At 40.8% G+C, this 21,221-nt stretch overlaps 1 protein-coding gene across 6 annotated transcripts in view; it reads right to left on the bottom strand.

The window, feature by feature from the left end:
* LOC103390156 (armadillo repeat protein deleted in velo-cardio-facial syndrome homolog) overlaps positions 1 to 21,221 on the bottom strand; it is a 35,763-nt gene that overhangs the window by 2,244 nt on the left and 12,298 nt on the right. For 2 of the 6 annotated variants that reach the window (XM_008325899.3, XM_008325900.3), the window contains 14 exons: positions 14,794 to 14,970; positions 12,547 to 13,169; positions 9,082 to 9,560; positions 8,269 to 8,452; positions 8,066 to 8,183; positions 7,816 to 7,984; positions 6,760 to 6,777; positions 6,551 to 6,622; positions 4,711 to 4,838; positions 3,373 to 3,523; positions 3,088 to 3,280; positions 988 to 1,099; positions 807 to 894; positions 176 to 261 (listed from right to left, as the gene is read on the bottom strand). In XM_008325899.3, the coding sequence (XP_008324121.1) occupies positions 176 to 261; positions 807 to 894; positions 988 to 1,099; positions 3,088 to 3,280; positions 3,373 to 3,523; positions 4,711 to 4,838; positions 6,551 to 6,622; positions 6,760 to 6,777; positions 7,816 to 7,984; positions 8,066 to 8,183; positions 8,269 to 8,452; positions 9,082 to 9,560; positions 12,547 to 13,169; positions 14,794 to 14,853 (2,481 nt within the window). In that variant the 5' untranslated portion in view covers positions 14,854 to 14,970. Of the gene's footprint in view, positions 1 to 175; positions 262 to 806; positions 895 to 987; positions 1,100 to 3,087; positions 3,281 to 3,372; positions 3,524 to 4,710; positions 4,839 to 6,550; positions 6,623 to 6,759; positions 6,778 to 7,815; positions 8,184 to 8,268; positions 8,453 to 9,081; positions 9,561 to 12,546; positions 13,170 to 14,793; positions 14,971 to 20,851; positions 21,216 to 21,221 lie in introns of those variants that run through there. The other 4 variants (XM_008325896.3, XM_008325897.3, XM_025062611.1 and 1 more) reach the window with 4 other exon arrangements.

The following is a 21,221-nucleotide window of genomic DNA, read 5'->3' as shown; positions in this document are numbered from 1 at the left end:
TGAGTGATAGAAAAAAGACCAAATTACACTGACATTTTGTGGCTGTAGATTGCAGACAACAATTCTCTCTAATATATTGTATATATATATATATATTATATCCTGTCATTTAGAACAGGACATAAACAAAACAAAAACAAATTAAAAAAAGAACTTTAGAAAACACAGGGCGTACATCATTTACCTGCAGAGCGTCTCTTTCCACCACCGGCCCTTTTCCATCTCCGACCCTATCACTTGGCTCTAGGCTGGCGTACACATCTGCAAAGTACATGTAGTACATCAGATTAGCAGTACAGGATAGGAAACAAAAACACCTGACGAAGCAGCAGCCTGAAAAAAAGACAACGTGTCTTTGTAAAATGTCAGGTTTGTTTCTTTACAACACGTTTTCACCATTAAAAAAAACAAAAACAACCCAAAACACAAACTCTCATTACAGACACACACAAACCAGAGTGTTTTTCCCTGCGACACCCGCGGTCATTCTGGAGGCAGCTCTTATGGAATGGTGCTCAAATGAAATGTGACTGGCGAAGCATGCAGTTGCTCTGCCTCTGGGAGGGACAGCTCCGGCTTAATAAGCCAAGTCTGATAACCTCAACAACACTTCATGGTTTCAGGCTGTTTCTCAAAGGAACGTCATCTGCGGCCCAGGAACGCCCTGTTCTTCGTCCCTGACATGTCGTGAACCCCAGCGTGTTCCAAAATCTCCTTCTGCTGCCTGAGCTGGAGGACACTTCTCTCATTTAATAGACGCTATAATAACATTCTGTTGAGGGAATTCATGGATTGATTTTGCCGACCTTGGTTTTTGTCCATTAGAGGTAAGGTGATGTCATCGCCTCCTTGCTTTGCACTCTTGGACTTTTTAGTTGTTCCTGTAGTCGGTGGCTTTGACAGACACAGAAAAAAAAAGTTGCTTCTTAAAGGCTGCACGTCACTATGCTAACCTTCAGTTTTTGAAAACATTTTTTTAACAATTACCTTGAAGTGGCTCTTGGTCCAACCTGCTTTGATCAAGGTGTTCCTCAGGTCTTTGTAGGCCCATATGGTCTGGAGTACATGTGAAGCTGCCTTGCTCTCCCGTGCTGATTGGCTGACAACACATAAACATGAGTCATTGGAGGCGACCTACAACTCTGACACTGAGGATGGATTAAAGTCAGTACTTTTTTTTCCTCTCCGTGGCTTTTTTGGCTCCAGGTTCCACCAGGTATATTATCAAGAGTATATCAGAATTATTGCTACAAATACAACAGTCCCTGGGCTGCTTGTTTTAGAGGTCACCACATTAGATCACCTGCATCCACTCCACTGCTCCCCCGCCTCTCGACTCTTTGTCCACGTCTACTATGTCTTTCTGAACGTCGGTTTGATCTTCTGTCATCGTTAATGTCAATGTCAAACCGTTCCATTGTCCCTCCTCACGTCCAAATCATCCCAACACTTCCATCTCATCTGCTCGTGGCTAATCTTGTCATTCCTCATCCATACCATCATAGCAGATCTCACTACCATTACGTTCTTTTTTATTTTTGTACCAACTGATACGAGGATGAGAATTTTCATTTGTGTCACCGTTGCCCGCTGAGCAGAAAGTGAGCAGAGCTTTTATCTCTTTGGCAAATTGCGATTGAATGTGACGATGAAACGCTGTCTCCTGCAGCGTTCCAGGAAACAAATGCACTCGAACAACACACACGGTGTCGGTTAAATTCCCTGAGCCTCAACAGAAAATGACTGAGGTGTAAACGCCTCATCTCTCCACTGTGTCGTTAAACTGAGAAGACACCTCTACAGGTGATTTATTAAAACTGCTCATATTGTTTTCAATTAAATATGAACGTATTCAGCGCCAAAGCCCTCTACAGGTGATTTATTAAACTGCTCATATTGTTTTCAATTAAATCTCGAGGTCAGTCCTGCTCCCGTCTTTGTCCCCGTTCAACTGCTGACGTCGTTGACCTACTTAAATAAACTGCCAAGAGGACAACGAGACACCGAACTGACGGCTGAAAATGTTCGCATTCATTAACTCTAACTGACCGGTGAGTAGTTGGTGGTACTGAGAAGTCTTTAGGAGTACTGTATTAAGTACCAGTCAGTTAATACTCCTCAGAGCTTTGGTTTTTGTAATGCAATGTTTTCTAATGAAGGAATGGACTTGATACAAATACAGGGGGTCGCTGACTTATGTTGAACTCACTCACCTATATGCACACTAGTGTGATCATAAGGTGTGCAGTGGAAAATTACACAATATCACTTAATTGGTCTTTAAACTATTATTTATTTAATGCTAATAATCGTTCTTTGTTCGTCAGTGCATAGTGACAGACAATGAAACAATGAAATACTTTTCCACCAGATGGCAACAGACGGCAATGAAAACATGAAAAATCTTTGTGTGTGTCTTTCCTCAATTCCTGCGTGTATACCACCGCCGTCTTCAACCAAACAGGCCAAGATTTATCACTGAGTAAATATAAACTAAAAGATGATTGTATTTCACTACATGTACTTTTCGTGGTTTAGTCGTGTTTTTTTTTTCTTTTTTTTCAAATGAAAAATATGTGCCGTAGCTCAAAAAAGGTTTGAAAACACTGATCGAGAAAATGAAAACATCTGAAGAGTCTGACTTACACTTGGGAGACATAATGAAACGCAAAAAGTTCTCCAAAAATGCAGCAAATGCAGCACAATCCAAAAGTATGGCGTACAAACGGCAAATCTAAACAAAGCCGACTTTCGCGTACAGCACTATACTTGGGAGACATAATGAAACGCAAAAAGTTCTCCAAAAATGCAGCAAATGCAGCACAATCCAAAAGTATGGCGTACAAACGGCAAATCTAAACAAAGCCGACTTTCGCGTACAGCACTACGTAACGATAAATTCATCCACTCGCCAACTAGTTCCCATGTGAAATTAGTTTTAACCCCTTATGTCGGAATAAGACTTTTTCAAATAAATTTAAGGGAGATGGAGACGTGACCACCCCTGGTCAAGGACCCCGTGTACTTGTATCGGTACACCCCTAACTACCATCTAGTACTTATATATCCTAAAAAGTCATTACACACCTGGACCTGTTGATGGCCACCAGTTTCTGGACGGCGTGACCCTGTATGACGGCTCTGGCGTTCTCAGGGTTGTCTGTGATGATCTCATGGATGGTGTTCAATATGGACACCACAGTATCGCCCTCTAGATTCTTTGCCGGGTGCTGCTGTCCACACGGCAGGTTGTTGACCAGGTCCCTCAGAGCGTAACCCCCTACGACAACAGACGGCGGACCAAATGAAGTGTGAGATTTTCAGAGATGAAACAAGTCTCCTCCGTCACTGATGTCAACTAGAAATGTGAACCTATCAAGTCTTTATTCCGTCGGTCCATGGCCAGGTTACGAAGAGCAATAGCCACGGCTCGCACCACTTTGTCCACGTCTGAGCGCAGGAGCTCCACCAGAAGGGGGAGCCCTTTTTCTTTCCTCACTGTAGCGCGGATGTAGCTCGACCACTAAAAGGACAAGCACAAGACAAAATATGGCTTTTTTTTGGAGCTGTCCATTAAAAGGATTACCAGTAAACTAGCCTTTGTCAAAACCAGTGAATAAAATGTCAACAGCGGTCAAAAGTAGGACATGAAATCTTAGTGTTCCAAGAACTGCTAAAATAAAGTGACGTTCATGACAAAGTACGTCACAATATTTGACAGCTGTATGGAAGTCCATGACGTGCAGAGCAGTAAAAGAGATTTTCTTGAATCAAACCGTCTGTTGACCGAGTCGGTCTGCAGGAAGTGGAGTTAAATCCCGATGATCAATCCTACGTCCTGTCATTTTCAGACTTGTTTATTAAAACATCTTTGAAGAAATAGGCGTAGAGGTCAAGGTGGAGCAGTGATTAAAAAAAAAAGAAAAATCTTCCTCACTGTTTTATTATAAAATGGTTCGTGTCACAGTGTTAGAATTGGACACGGATAAAAATATGAAAATCTCATATTCAGAATTTTTCTGAGCATATTTTCATATTAATTCGTATTCGTAATAAAAGAAATAGGACATGGTTGTCAGAAAATGATGACAATCTCATGGTAGTGAGATTATTGAAGTCAAATTTTAACATTTTTCTGTGTCTATTGTGGAGACATTTCCGAGAAAAGACTTTTGTTTAAACTTTAAAAATTCTTGTCACGGATTGTATTATTTCGGTCAGTTTTATTACTCTGTGGGTGATGAGATGATTAACATATTGATCTCATTCATCTACAGCAGGGGTATCAAATATACGGCCTGCGGGCCACAACCTGCCCGCTAGGGGCTTCATTCTGGCCCGCTTGATGAATTTTGAAAGTGAAAAAAAAGGCCAAAACACTTCATGTTTGTGATGTTTTGTCAAATTATACTTCATTAAATATGAATATTTTATAACGTTCTTGAATTTTATGCAGGAAAACAAGGTGGGTGAAACATGGACTTATTGTTATTTATGGATAATTGTTTTGATTTCACTGGTCTGACCCACTTCTGACCCCTACAGGCTATAGAGCAGCATCAGCTCTTAGCTGGTTCGTCTTCTCGTTCACTCAGATACAGTTGATCTTGGTCGCAGCTCTGCATCTCTTTAATGTCAACACTTTCACGTTCGTTCATTCCGGGGAATCAGGACTCGGTAGTATAAAGTGTCATTATTTTAATTACTCACAGCCCACTGTCCTGCAGCAAGGTTCTGCAGCGCTCCCGCAGCCGCTTCCAGAGTGTTGTGGTTGTGACTGCAGGTGAGAAGGGAGAGGTAGAGCCTCACCACCTCCGGCTGGTACAGCAGCTCCAAGCCTTTAATTAAATGGCAAAAAGTCAAGACAGACATTCAGGCGGTGCCCCAGACTCAGCTGTACCGGATACACTTGACCAATTTGTACGAATATGACGCGATTATTTGGTTCCAGAACGGTCTGGAAAGACAGGTCCGTTTTGATATACGACATTTTAAAGGCACTTCACAAAAGAAAATAAAAACAGTGTTTTTGTTGCCTGCCAGAGATGGAAGCCGCTGGAAGGCTGACAATTGGCATAAAAATGTCCCGAGACAGGATTTTATCAGGCTTGTCATTCTGAATTGCCCTCACTGGCTGCAGTGTGGGAGGCACGCTCTCTGCACTAACAATGACCAGATACTCATTTACGTACTCAGCCCTGATCCACCAATAAAATCACAAATAAAGGATTACAAAAAAAAAGAAAAAAAACATTTAGTAATAACTGTGTGTCATATTGAACCTTCAGTACGTTTCCAAGTAAATGTTCCTCCACGAGATGCTTCCAGTTAATAAAGTCATCAGTCTTTACGGTGCTTCTGGGTCTATTTTGTTTGAGTAATAAAACGCTCATCAAATGGTGCAGGTACTGAGGTGAAGCTCTGAATCCGAATGAGTTCCTCAGGCTCAGCCAGCATCACGCCACAAAAACTTCAGGATTTTAATAGAAACGCCCATTAAAGAAAAAAAATGGAAAACGTTCTCAAAATGATTTAAAAAAAAAAAGAGTCTGTTGTAAAGTTATTTTGAGCAATTATTTAAAGGACAAGGACAATTTAAGGACTTTCAGTGTTTTGTTTTTTTTGTCCTAATACAATCTGTTATAAATATAAAAAATACCTATTTACCCACATCTTCATGATTATCTTCAATAATAATATTTGTATTTGCTGTGGAAGAACCTTGAGTTTTTCTTGTCTGTTTTTACTCTTAAAATCACTCCACAACCAATCTTATAAAATCTAAAACAAGCTAACAGCTAACAGCTGCTTGTAAACACTGGCATTAGCTCTTAGCACTGCAGAGAGCTAACACCGGCGTTAGCTTGTGGCGCTGCTGATTACTGGATTTTGCGTAACAGTGCGATTGATCGTGATTAATGGCAAGAAGTCATGCGAATAATCGCGATTAAAATTTGTAATCATTGCCAATACATTCGTCTTTTGTAAACCAAAGAAATTTAAAGCACGTGTTTTAAGGATCAGACAACACAACACGTGTTTGTCTTTTCCGTCACAGATGAAGCTGAGTAGGAAATTGTTTTTGATCATTTTGCGAAGTTGTCCCAACTTGAGAGGGATGATAACATACAGTACGATCAAAGACTGGTTTATTTTATACGATTATATTTAATACTAGTGATAAAGAATGTACCTGATCTAGGGATGTCCGATAATATCGGCCGAACTAGCGATAAAGAATGTACTTGATCTAGGGATGTCCGATAATATCAGCCGACCTGTATTATCGATCCGATATTAGCATAATTATGTATTGGTTTTTCCTCCAAATCTCTTGTAGGATCTTGAGGCATTTACCTCCATGACAAACAGCTACATATATCAGTATCCGTTGATATCGGAAATTAAGTGTTTGGACAATATCGGCATATTGGACATCGGCAAAAAGTTCATATCGGACATCCCTAACCTCATCCTATAATCGTACTTCCACGTCATATCGTACTCAGTACTACTTCCTTAACGTATCACACCATAACATATCATATACCTTTCATTTGTTCTGTACGTTTTGGTAAATCCAAAGTACCGTACTTTCTGTCCATAAATCCATTTTTCCAACCTGCACATCACAGACGCACACATGCACACAGATACAAACACCAGTTTTCAATGCATCAGGAAACACACACGGGAAAAAAAACAGCAAATGAAATTCAAATCAGTGTGTGGATGCCACGGAGGTGACAGCAGACTGACCTTGGTTGAACCACTCCTCTGGTGAGAGAGGTTTGAGCAGGAAAAACAAAAAGCGACAGAACAAAGATTAGATCACAGCAGACGAGGACAAAATACAGAGTTGTTCTGTGAGGTGAGACGCTGCAGTGGACTTGGCAGGTCCCGGCTAACGTTTGGCTCAGTGCAGCGTTTGTCAATTTACTGCAATTAGCCGTGGAGGCCCATCTCTGGTGTGAAGCAATAAAAGTGTAAATCACAATTAACTCTGACTTTATTGTTTCTCCATCAAGATTTCAACCGGCACAAACAGCTGCAGCCAATTAATTACTGTGTATCAGCTTAAAGTGAAAACATTTCTCCGTTTACTCTATAAACATAGGGATTTTTGGGTTTGTTTGGTTTTTTTTTTTTGAGGATTTTTGGGTTTGTTTGGGTTTTTTTTAATTTTTGCATTTTTACAGCCAAACTCAGCTGCTGCCTCTGCATTTAGTGGTTAAACATTCAGGGCCTCAATGAAGAGAAGAAGAGCAGTGACACTAAAGTTTGGAGGCAGGTACACAAAAGTTTAACATTGAAACAGATACTTTACAAGCTAACGCTTCAGAGGAGCAGATGTTGTTTCACCTCCGTGGAACACATTTTTGTGGGACAGTTAAAATGACAACTGTATCTAATACAAGTACATATTGGTTACTACAAGTTACTAACAATATTTTCCAACACATTGGTGAATTTTTGGTTTTTTCTTTGCTCTCTGTTTTATCATTTAGCTTATTTTACAAAAACTTAATTTCTGATAATTTCTCAATTGCTATAATTTCTGTCAAAAAATAAATTCTTTTAAAATTGAGTCATTGTTACCTAAGCTAGCTTAATAGTTTAGCCTTTTCTGGACTTAATTTGGAGTTCATTTTGGACAATTCCTTTAGCATGCATTAGTATGCAGTTTTGCTGTTTTGGCGGATTCTTTTAACCAACATTTTACTTCTTCTTGACCAGCTAACTAGCTAACAATCTCCTAAATCAGTGTTATTGACCAAATCTTTCAAATGGTCATAGTCCTTGCAGTGAACCAACCTTTGGGCCTTTTCCCAACACAACAGTCGGGTTCGTTCTTCTTCTTCTGTTGTCCCACGGACCTCATCAGGTGGCTGCAGTGTGGCTCCTGAAATCTCTCGGCTCCTGGAATCTCTTTGTGGACGTGGTAGGACAGGTTTCGCAGAATGCAGACGCAGTTCTCCACTGACTGAAGAGTGAACGAATTATACAGGACTGAGGATGTAGAGAATGTATAAACAATGTTTCGTGTGTGTGTTGAGATTAGCACCTTGTTATCAGTATCCTTGTGGACAATAGCCGACTGCAGAGCGTGAATCAGTGCATCCACCAGCCCCTGACAGTCCCTCAACCTCTGTCGAGCCTCTGCTCCGTCCGAGCTGACGTTCCTGCAAAAATCAGAACCGATCTTTCAGCAGAACCGTTCCTTGTTAGGAAACAACTGCCATCGTCTTGGTAGAAGACCAGTTCTACCTCAGACATCCAGAGGTGTTTTTAAAAACCGTGGTCCACTCTGCACTCTGCATTTTCGCCGGATCCACGGTGTCCCTCCTCCAGCCCGAGTGCGGGATGATGATTTCATCTGTCAGGGTTTGAAGCCCGTGGTTGATGACTGTCATCTTCAGTGGCTCGTGTGAGGAGAGGTTCCACAGAGTGCCTGTCAGAAGAGAGAAAATTAAAAACTAGGGATGTCCAATAATATCGGCCTACCGATATTAGCATAATTATGTCATATCTTTAAGAATCGTTATCTGTTTTTATTCCGATATTAAAGACCCGATAATGTCAAATGATGTGTGCCCTAAAAATAGTTTTGGGGAAAAACGGCTGCATGTGATAGTGAAAGCCACTAGATGGCACCATTGCAGCTCATTATAGTGATCTATTTTAAAAATCAGGGAATTTTATTTTCACAGATACATTTCTGCAGGTTTGTACAGATAAATAAATAAATATTACCAGGTGCTCAATAATATTTCATTTCTGATAGTCAGAGGGGGTGAAAAAACTTCTGTCCCCTAGGGGGGGCATGGCCAAAAATAATTGAGAAACACTGCTTTAACCCATCACCTTAGTTAGCAGGTGGCACTTCCTTAACCACCAGGCCACCACTGCCTCACTATATCAGTATCGGTTGAGATCGGAATCGTAAATTAAGTGTTTGGACGATATCGGATACTGGCAAAAAAGATAATATCGGACATCCCTATTAAAATGTTTTTAAAAAACAAACAAACAAATCAATCAATCAACTGATGGTCGACTTCACCTCAGATGTCTCCATACCTGTGACCAGTTCTTTGACTTCCATGCTGCTAGACTTCCTCAAGAGTCGGACCAAAGCTTGAATGCCATCGCAGTTCTTGATGGCCATCTTGTTATTGTGGTCTTTCCCAAAGGATATGTTGCGTAAAGCCCCACAGGCCTTGCGGTGGACCTCAGGTTTAGGATGGTCCAGTAGTTCCACCAGGATGGGGACTCCACTCAGCTGGCGAACCTCCTGTTTGATGCGATCGTTCTCGTAACAAAGATGCTGCAGGTAGGCAGCTGCGTTGGACTTAACCGGGTCCATGGGGTGACTCAGCATGGAGATGACCTCGTGCAGGTTGGGGTCCCTCCAGCGCGGGTCTCTGCGGATGCTGTCCAGGCTGACCATGCTGCTGCGTTTGTGAGGGAACTGCAGGGTCTGAGCTCGGCACATGGCCTGGAAGTAAGGGTTCAGGTTGTTCTCCAGCTGCGCCATAAAGGCGTCATCGTAGCCGCCTCTGAGGAGACAAGGAAACCAACCTTCAAACATCTCTGAAGTATTGATGACTGATGTTTTAGAAAAGTGGGGATCATCAAATTGATGACTGATGTTTTAGAAAAGTGGAGTCAATCTTTAAACAACATAACAAGACACATTTTTACCTCATCAGTTTTTTTAGGGCAGTGGTTCTCAAACTCTGAACCACCTGAGAAAACATAGAGCTCTCTGAGTACCACCATGATGACCAACATCAGAATAGGCCTTCCCTATTAGCTATAGCTAGCTAGTTTACAAATGTTTATAAAGATGTTTATTTTAAAAAATGTTGTATTAATTGTGCATGGTATGTTTTGAGATTCAACTGAAAATGTAAATGTGAAAATGATGATTTTTCTCTGCGTACCACCGGTGGTATGCGTACCACAGTTTAAGAACCACTGATTTAGGGTATTTAATTAATTTTGCTCTTAAATGTGGTCGATCCCTGGAAGCTGTGGTGAGTGAGGACGTGACACTGATCAACCCGTGATCCCTAACTTGGATGTTGACTTTTTAAAATACATAACAGCTGTGCTAAATGCTAAATATGGTATAGAATAGGCTGCGGGTTCTCTACATTTAAGTAGGTCAGAGGTCAACAACACAGCCTCTAGCAGTCTGATTTTAACTGCTAAAGGCTGTGTGGTTGACCTCTGACCTCTGTCCAAATATTCACATCAGTCCAAAACCTAAATGTGAATCAGGTGAAGCGACCAACCTTAAAATACTTTACTTCACTAAGTTCATCCAGAACGTCAAATCACCGTCTGTATTCCAGAAAGTGCGTCATTTTATGGTTTAGTTGCTGCTTTTTACTTAGTTTGTCCTTTTGGGTAGAAACAGGAGGCCACAAAATGGCAAGCTATAAAAAGCAAACCCTGATATAAATAAAGGCTTTTACTGGACTTTGAAAAGTCTGGCTTTTTTTTTTAACTTAAAAACAGAGATGCAAAGGATAAAGGTTTGAAGCATAATCTGTTGATGCTGTTGTTTAAGGTCATTCACTAATTTTATTTTTTTTTTCAATCGGACGATTGGTCCTTCCTGCCCTCATTGTTTGCACATGTATAATAATTTTATTTAAAACATTATTTATTTTAATGTGCTCAAAATGTTACTACAAGTGCAATGTAACATGAGCCCCATTGTGTATACAGAACTACACAGTTACGTTTAGCTCATACACTGCAGTACACTTCCTAAAATAATTTAATATTGACATCAGTCTAAGATTAAATGTTCTAATAAATAAAAGTAAAAAAATATTTATATATAAAAATTGCTGTTTTGATAAAAAAAAAAATTCTTAAATATTTTTTTATTTTATTTTCTGTCTGTGTCCACGTCAAGATGTGCTGTAAAAATAGTTTTTCGTGCCCCCTAGTGAACCTAGCGGTTGTGCACGAAGCCTTACGTCTTTATTTTTTTACGTCTTTATTTTCCTTCCACAAAAAGCAACAGTTGAAAATGGACAAACAGGTGAGTGAGCAACAGTCAACACAGCTGTGCCTCGTACAGTCACTCCCTGCCAATGGCTCTAATTACTGTGAATTTGTGAATGAGGACGTAAAAAGTAGTCTTTTGCTAAAATGTCAAACCGCCCAGTTTAATTTTTTAAAAGCGCTGGAACGAAAGGGCTGGATTCTAATCCACTGAGCTTTCCATCTTTGAGCTGAATCTTTGGTAAACAGCTCTGTCACTTCACTGGACCGAGGCAAAGGTTGTCGCAGACAACGGCAGGTAAAAACCTCCTTATTTATCGAGTGTGCGGCCGGGGCTGCCTGACTGATACCAGCTGCTGCTTAAGTGCTGTCCATCTGTCTTTCTATTGTTACAGCCTCAACCCTGAAAACAGGAAAAAAGTCAGACTGGGAAAGGTTAACATGCATCATGACGAGTGCTGTTATTACAGCGGAGAAAAATGGCAACGGTTGATTTTCTGCTGTGGTTCTGAGTTCCTAAATTTTACATATCCAGTATATCTTAGAATATATATTTATACATACATATACTGTGTATATATATACACACATACATATATATACATACATATACTGTATATATATATATACACATACAGTATATATATATATAGAGAGAGTATATATATTTACCTATGTAAATGTATATATGACCTGGTTGTGTTGGTATATAGACATTTGAATATATATGTATATATAAGGGTTATCTTAATACTTTATAGAGAGTATATTTTTTGTTTATTTTTTGCTATTAATACGGAAATAGTGAGTACATATATATGTACATATACATATATACATATATGCATACATATACAGTATATACATACACATATATAAATGTACTTACATACACATACATATGCATATACATATATACACATATTATATAGAGTATAAGTATATATTTTTGTATATATTATAGTTAGCTTAGAGTATATTTTTGTTTATGTTTTGCTATTAATGCGAAAATGGAAGATAATACATATAAATATATACACATATATAATATTATTATGTATGTGTATTATATATGTGTATATATTATTATATTATATTATTATTTTGTTTTGTATTTTTGCTATTCAAATAAAAATGGCATTAAAGAAGGTCTGTTAACAGTAAGGTCATCATTGGGGTCATATGGATATTTCGGTGACAGAATCAGGTCAAAGACTGGCCCTGGATTATTAGACTCAATCCTAAACCTACTACAGTGAAGGAGAGCAGCAGACCCATCCTCCTGCAGGGAGACGTTGTCTTCCCTTTTCTACCTTACACTTTCTCATATGCAAAAATTAAATCAGGTGTTGGTTTAGGTCCAAAAACAAAACACTACAGGTCTATTTTTTTCTTTGGGCAAATAGAGATGTATGTATTTCCTGATGTTAAATCGCAGCACAATAAAAACCACATGATCTACTGAACACCATGAACAGTCTCCTCTGAGGCATCGATAAATGAAGCCTGGCGTAATATCACCTGGTTCTGGAGGGCTCTCTGAGGAGCTCCATGGTGGTGAACGGCCTGAACTGGTGGATCCCTGCCAGCGTTGGGTAGCTGGCAGTGGAGTGGTCAGTCTTCACGTCCAGGGGAGTTTCTCTCCTGTCGCTGGTTCCATCCTCCTCACTCTGACTGCCGTGTCCTGCAGGGGCGTAGCTGTCTCTGAGGAAAGGTAAGGTGTAGTGAGCCCCAGGCTGGAAGTTTTTTCCAGGCCAGTAGTTTTGGAGGGTGGCTCGGGACAAGGTTCCATATCCAGCGCATAGTTCACCTCTGTAAGTGTCAGGCAGGGCGTACCCTCTGCTCTGGCTGATGTCAGGATTCACTGGCTGAGGTTCCCCAGGCTGCAGTGCCACCTGAGGCTGTGGTGGCGCTGTAGTGCTGCTGCTGCTGCTGGTGGTGGTGGTGGTAGTTGGTGAGACAGACTCATTGGACTCTGGGTTTGTTTCTGGAACAGGCTGATCAACGGGAGTTTTGTCTTTAACCACTGGAGTCGACGTGAGTTCCGGTGCATCGGAGGTCTCCAAAGTTTGAAGTGGTGTCTCTGGGGATTCTGGAGTCTCAACCAGGGTCTGTTCACCTTCTTGTTCTACAGTTTTTGACTCCTGTATGGAAGAATCACCAACAGTTATCGTCAGAATTCCATCTGGTGGAGCAGTGGTCTTTGTGTTTTTCAGGTGAAGGACAGAGAAACAAGGATTTAAGTCCTCCATAAATCGATTTACTGCGATGTGGTGGGTGTTTGATAGATGGATGGATGGATGGATAGATGGATGGATGATGGCTAGATGGATGGATGATGGATAGATGGATGGATGATGGATGGATAGATAAAGAGAAGGATAGATGGATGGGTGGATGGATGATAGATGGATGGATGAATGGATGAGAAAGGCTGCTTTTCAGCCACAGGATAATGAAGTCTCCTGTTGAAAATTGGTTTAGATTGGACTCTGATGACAGGGGAAAAAAAACACAAAATTGAGATTGAATTGCTGTTCAGAAGCAAAGTAAATTGCAGAAATTTAATTGCTTGTTTGGGTCTGTTGATTTGGATTTAACGCATTCATTACTGAGTGTGAGAACACATCATTGTGTCAAAGTCAAAGAATATGGATTTAATAAAAAGTCAAACTCAAATCCCACTTCACATTTCAGGGTTTCTTTTTGAGCCAAGGGGCGAATTTTTTTCGTGGAACCCAGAGCAACAGCACAAACCGCTGTTGCTCCCACACTCGGTGACACTTTATATTGAGCAATAAACACGAATCAATCGCATCAATTTCCCCTCACTGTGGCTCAACACAGCAATAATCGGCATAATAATTAAAAACAGACAAAAACTTCACTCTGTTTCTTTGTTAGTTTCTCTATGGTTTACTCCAGCGATCACCAACTTTATTTTTGTACCGAGGAACCACCGTTACTGTGGACCAGTAATACCTCGTCATCATTGTATGATCATTACATTTTCCAAATCAAACCTCCTTCAGACTTTCTTCTGTCAGTATCAGAGTCTGAATGACCTTTGACCTGTTGTTCTGAAACATTGACAGATTATCTTTGAATGAAAACAGTAAAGAGATATGACTGGATTCTTTTTGCAATGAAGTACATTAGTAAGCGGCCCGGCAACAAACCTACGGACCAACCTACGGACCAGCACCGGGCCCCAGACCGGAGGTTGGGGACCCCTTATGTACAACACAAAAGAAAAGCACAGCTGCCCATTTAGCATAGTGCAAAATGAACCTGAGCTTTATAATATAAACCAGTGGAAGTTGGTAAGTCAGTAACACTGACAATCATCAGAGTTTTCCCTCTCTCTCTCTCTGTGTCTCTGACTCTCTCTCTCACACATATATGGTTGCAGTTTGTTGTCAGGCGCCCTGTTAGTTTACCATACATGCCAGAATGGCATACACTGCCACCAGAAAAAAAAAAGAAATCTAACAGAACCTGCCAATTTTCTGCCAGCCATTTTGCTCTTATTTCCATGGCTACAATGGAAAAAGGAAAAAGGAAAAGCATTATTTTGTGTATGAAGTAAATTAGTCAAATGAAAGTACAATTTCGCACGTGTCCCACTGCGGCCCGCGGTACCAAATGACCTCAGACCGACACTGGAAATTGCTTGGTCTAACTGACAACTGTTCTAATGGTCTGTGATTATGAGTGTGCCGGCTTCAACAGAGTCAGCAGGTGGGGACAGAACACGGGTTCGCTCACCTCGGTGTCCGTCTGCTGCGGCGTGTCCGTCTCTGTGGAGCTCTCGTTGGTGGAGGTCATCACCGAGGCGATGGAGGTGGGCGTGTCCAGTTCATCAGTCGTAGAGGGGTGATCCTGTGTGGGCTCTTTGCTCTCCTGCTGCAAATTTAGTGGAGGAGGGCCCTCTGAACTCTGCTCCTAATACACACACACACACACACAGAGACACACACACACACACACACAGACAAACACCACGTGTTCATAGCACTCCATCTCTGAGACGTGATGGTGACAGATTCAGCACAGAAAGAGTTCCCAAATCGTTTCCACTGAAACGTCGGATCGTTTGTATTGTTTTCAGTAACAAACTCCATTGTTTCTGTCAAATTAAAAACAAAATCTGCCTCTTTGTGCAACAACATTGGAGTTGACTGACTATTCACTGAAATTGAAACGTGAGCAAAAAATGATACGAGTGGCTGCAGATCATCTGTACGTTTGTTCTGGTGTTCTGAGTTTTTACAGCCAATCACGCGTGTGCGTTCAGCCCAGCGTGGAGCTGGTGGTAAACGGCTGAGGTATGATGGACAAAAGGTGCAGTATGTAAAATGTAGGGACGTGTATTGGCAAGAATCTGGTGAAACATTAGGTATCACGATACTATAGGCACAATGATATATATATATATATTTGTTTTACAATGTAACTGTAGTCAGAGTGTGATCCTAGTCTCAGACTCTGTTCCACCTGAACATCAGTTACTAACACTGGAACAGTGGGATCTACAATTGGAATCACTGGAGAAGAAAGAAAAGATGGGATCTAGATTTGGAATCACGAGAGAAGAAAGAAAATGAACCAACACCAGGAATATTGGACTGGGAATTGGTGATAAAAAAATATTGATACAGTGCTGTAAAATATTGATATCGTGATCATTTCAGTGTATCAATATTTTCATAAGCCTCGCAATATTACGTGTGTATTGTTATTTTCTCACACCCCCAGTGAAATAGGGCTAGGTTGCAGTAGGTTCAATTTTAAGTAGCAGAAATAGAAGATAAAACATATTTGATGATATTTTTTTTTTGTTAATGAACAGTCAGTTTTCTTTAACTGTTTCACTGAAGACTGTCATATCACATCACCATGTTTTTACATTAGTCCATCAAATATTTGCTTGAAACACTGTATAAAAATCAGGCACTGCTGAAATGAACTGCATTAATTAATATATGAATATAAATGTGATTAAAAATGGACTGTCATGGACTGAGTCATGTCGTTGTTGAAGGACAACAGATTCACCAGAGTGTTTTAAACATGTCTCAATATGTCTCATGATTAATCATGATTAATCCACCATTTACACTTGAACATACATTTAAATCTGATCATATTTTTTAATGGATTAATGACAGCCCTAATTAAAAATCATAATTAAAGGCTACTCTAACATTTCCTACCTTTAATATCAGATGTCGGTCCACATGGACACTTGAAAATACCTGCTGGATTAGAACCAGCAACTTGCCCGAGAGATGTCTTTTAGAGAAGTCTTTCACAAAGTAATGTTGAATAATAAATATAAATATTATATATTAAATCAATAAGTGATGTTATTAAAAAAGAAGATTCATCTTAATTTGAGGTTTAAGGTTTGTTCTTTCTTTTTTTTTTTCTGATCAAAAAAATATCTCTTATCATCGTACATTCTTGAGAAACCTCGACTCTGAAAGAGTCCGTCAGTTTGATGCCGTTCTGCCTTGAAAACTATGGGTTTTTTTTTCAATGTTCTTCTTCTTGTGATTCCAATGAGAGGCACATTCCCATTTCGGAACAATAATGGTTCAGTTCAATCTACGCACAACCTGAAGGCAGAATAACAGCACTTCAGTCCAGCCTGGGAGCCACTTGTCGGCCTTTGAAAAGGTTCTGTGAGGTACACGACTTAAATGTATATTATTTATGGTCCTTCTGGACCAGGTGTAAATTCTTCTACAGTCACTGCTGTTTGGGCTGGTGATGGTTTTCCAAACTTTCTTTCTGGGGAGCCATATTTAAGTCACAAACCTTCACGACTCAAGTCAATAGACATTATTCGTAAACTCCTGGGAAACATGATGCGAGACGACCCCCAACTAAAATCTATTGCGACCCACCTGAGGGTCGCGATCCAGTCTTTGGGAAACAATGCTTTAAAGGACTGATGACTGAAAAGTTGTTTTTCTTTTCTTTGTTATCAGACATAAAATCCACTAAATAACTCAAAACCACTGCGGAAATTATATTTTATTTTATCTTATTACCATTTGAGCAAAGGCTCTCATGTGTATTTTCAAATATTTAATCTGTCCTCTTTGTAATAAATGTCAAAAAAGTTTGCCATATTTTAACAGTATTCTGCAGTTTATTGGTGACTGAACAGTAAAAAAAATGGATGATAAAGCGTTTCAAAATGTGCTCCAAATGAGTTTTATCATCTTCTACTTAAAGATTTCAGGGAGCAGGGAGTGTTATTGTTCACAACAAGATTATGCAGAGAGCACAAAAATAAATAAAAATAAATACATGAAAAGGAAAAAAAAAACGAAGAAACAAAAATCCCAGGCCGCACAAAACCATTTTGTTTCAAAATAGCTGTCAAGCGTCGTCTTCAGCACAAAAATAAACTCTATTCTATGGTAATAATTTAGTAGCCAGTAACTGCAAAGCAATGCATTTCAGAAGTAGGTGCCTGTGCACCTGGCCTCCCTCCAGAAATACATCCATACATATCTGTACGTGTACTACAGCAACCACTACTGAGTACTGCAGCGTACTGTACTGAGTATCTGGAGCTGCTGAAGAACAGCTTCTTCTTTATTGTGTGGATCTCGTCTTAACTCAACTGCAGCACTGTTGTAATGGAAATGGAATGTGTGTGTGAATAGTCAGAGCTTATTTACCACCAGTGACTCTTAAATCAGCCATCCAGCTGTTTCTCCAGTGCAACATATGGACACCTCCGTAATTTCCACCTGTTAATTTGCTAAAATTCCAAAGACAGATTCCATTATTCAGCATGTTAGTCCGCGGGAGAACCGACGCCGTCATTCCACTGAATACACAGATATTTTGGTCACGTGATCACCTGTCACGTGATCACCCCGACACACTCAGGTGGTTGAGGCAGGTGAATTTTTTTCCGACACACGCAGGTGGTTGAGGCAGGTGAATTTTTTTTCCGTCAAATCCGGAGTAAACAGCGAGGCAGACGAGCCATCAAACCATTAGACCATAATTAAAAGGTTCTATTATGGCGTAGATCAATAACACTATATAATTTATGACTCGTTTTATTACTCGGATTGCTTATCCACTCTCTGAATCAATTTTCATTCTAAGTATGACATAGAGGCCTAGTATATATAATCTCACAGGATTTTTTATTTTTAAGCACTCGGCGGCGTTGGACTTCTCGCCGCTTTGCCGGGAAGTCGGTAAGTGTTGGATATAAAAGAGCAGAATTCTCACTGTCAGAATCTCACTCTGATTTTTTTTCTCTCCCCGCTCTTACTACAGCGTGCTGCATTAAATCACACTGCAGTCGAGCACCAGGCTGGATGTGCGGGGCTTCGTCGGTGTGAGAAATGATCATGCAGAAATCTCATCTTCAAATGTACAGCGTGGTGTTGTACAGATGTGAAGTGAAGCAGCTGGATGTTGTCATTTATGACTGGATCCGGCCTCTGCTCCCTGTCTGACTCCAGACCGCCATCTGTCTGACACTACTGCTTATTACTGTGGACCCAAGCCTGGATATCCATCTTGTTGGTGGTAACATAGGATCATTGTTGACCTTTAGATTTAATGCAGCAAAAATCTCCTAAAGAATTAAGGGCTGGGTCTGAATGGAACGGAGGCAGAATCATCTAGACACAGATGATTCTGATTGGTCGTCACACACTGTGACACAGTTGACTCCTAAATGAGGTACTTTTCATGCCATGAGTTTTTTTCAGACCGGCTGTAAACCTGTTCTGTCTGTGTTGTATTTACTGCAGCTAGCGTCGGCCAAGACGCTAACGTAATAGATTTTAAATCTCAGTGTTTTGAGGGGTTTTTTTTGTTTGTTTTTTATTTTTTTATTTTGCTGTTTTAGTAAAAACAATGTAGATCTAAATTAAAAAGATGTTGATGTTGTGGAGGTACATCATTAACAGTGATTATGGGGCTGTGTGTATATATATATACATATATTTATATATATATTCATGTATTTATATTTATTCATTAAGATGAGAAAATAAGACAACTCTGGTGCATTCTCTTTTTTGTCAAAAAATTACTTTTTTGTCTTGCAAAATTACTATCCCAATTTCCACAAATTGTAAAAAATCGTAGTGGAAATAAAAGAGGATGTGACTCATTAATCAACACACGACTGTCTCATTATTTTGGTAGATAACGACTGACATTAGGTTATATTAAGTTATGAAATGTGTCTGCGTGTGTTTTCATCTAATCAACCAATACAATCAACTTCAAATACAGTTTGTTCCGGATGCAAAAATGTTGGTGTCAGTCGGCGAGGAAGAGGAAGAGGAGGAGGAAAAGGAGGAAGAGAAGGGGATCACTGAGGAAAAAGTTGGCCACAGGAAGCCACGTGACGGCAGCTGATTGGCTGTTGTTCAGTGGTACCAACTGGATGTGTGGTCAAAAAGACGGACAGGCTACAAGTAGAGGAAAATTACAAGCTGGAGTGGAGTCTACCTGCTGCCCAAGTCTGAAGACCAGCCCTCCTCCCAATCCCCCACCACCACCACTTATCCAACGCTTATGTGAAAAAAAAAAAAAAAAGAGCCACTGCACGGTCACCAATAATAGTGTTCATAGAGACAAATGGGTCAAGAAGAAGAAGCCTCTGACTCTGCCTAAAATATACAACTTGTGGTTCGGTTCTAGGGGAACACAGGACACAGAATGACATGATTACCGTCGGCTCTCCGAATCCAGGCCAGCCCAGAGCCGGGGTATTATTTTGGGAGACACAGGAGTCTGATAAGTGATGCTGAGTGAGGTCAGATGTTGGTGACCACCTCAAGGGCACGACTGGCACAAGCCACCAGTCAACGTTGTCGTTAATCCATTCCACAAAGACGGATGGTGCGTGGCGTTGTCAGTGAGCGAGGATGAACCTTTTGCGGTGATCAAAGTTGAGTGCGCACTTTGTCTTCATCAAAGTGTGGAAAGACTGAAAGAGCAGAGTCTCGGCGGGGTAATAAAACGTGACATCAGCCCACCGGTGTCACAAGACGTTAGTCACAACTTTGCCACAACTCGGCTATCTGTTGAATCTGTCACGTTTTTGGTTTTTTTTCCTGAGGGTCACTGGTGATTTTACAGAAGGTGTCTGGATGAATTGTGACTCAAAGTTGAACTGGAATGACACCTTCCTACCGCGTCACCACCGCTCACCGTTAACCAAACAGTACATTTGATTAATAATGGAGCCCCATTGGTCAACACTGAGTCCAACTGTGTCGCACAGTGAGCAGAAGAGCAGGATTTTTCTGCCCAAAGTTTCTGGATTGATTCTCCAGATTTTGCTGCACTGATCCTCAAACAGTTAAATACTGCATGGTCAGATTTAATGTGTCTCTGATAAAGAACATGTTGGCAATACACTCCAGCAGAGTGTGTGCAGCAGACGCCCTCCCCACACTGACGGACGGACGGGGGGGGGGGGGGAAGCTCTGTCTATAATGCCACCATAAAGATTTCCCCCCCCTTTTCAAAAGCTTGCTTATGCATGTTGCACACACACACACACGCACACACACAAACACTTGATGAAACTAACAGCATCATGTCTCCATGCACACAAGGAGACTGCACCGAGCAGCAGCGAGAGGCGAGGAAGTGAAGCGATTGATGCCTCCTTCATTCATCATGACTGGAGCTGAATGCAAAGGGAATACAGTACAGTTCTCTGCAGCATGGAGAGGAAGAAAAAAAACTGAGGGAGGCTACGGAGCCGATAAAGCCATTCCACCACACTACACACACACACACACTACACACACACACTTACCTCTTTTACTTCTGCAGGCATTGCCAAATGTTTTCTGTTCCCCCACAGATGATGAACAGTACCGTGTCCCCCCCCGTGAGACGCCTGTGTCTTCGCTTCTTTCTTGCTTTGACTCTTTCCTTTGAGCAAGGCAGTTCAAACATCAGCAGCAGCCATCCTTCCTCCCAGCTCTTACTAACACATGTCCGCTATACCACACTCTCTCCCCTCCCTCTCTCCTTGCCCTCCCTCCCTCCCTCTCTCCCTCCGTCCCTTCCTCGCTCACTCTCACTGCCTCTATTTCTCTTTCTCTCCCAAAGACATACTAGATGCACTGTGCACACATTTGCTCAACACAGATCCATAAACACAGACACAGTCTAAAAGTGCA

This window comes from Cynoglossus semilaevis, chromosome 14 (assembly GCF_000523025.1).
Source record: "Cynoglossus semilaevis isolate Cse_v1.0 chromosome 14, Cse_v1.0, whole genome shotgun sequence".
Classification (NCBI taxonomy): Eukaryota; Metazoa; Chordata; class Actinopteri; order Pleuronectiformes; family Cynoglossidae; genus Cynoglossus; species Cynoglossus semilaevis.
The sequence above is the reverse complement of the archived record's forward strand: the minus strand, read 5'-3'. Positions and strand labels throughout refer to the sequence as shown.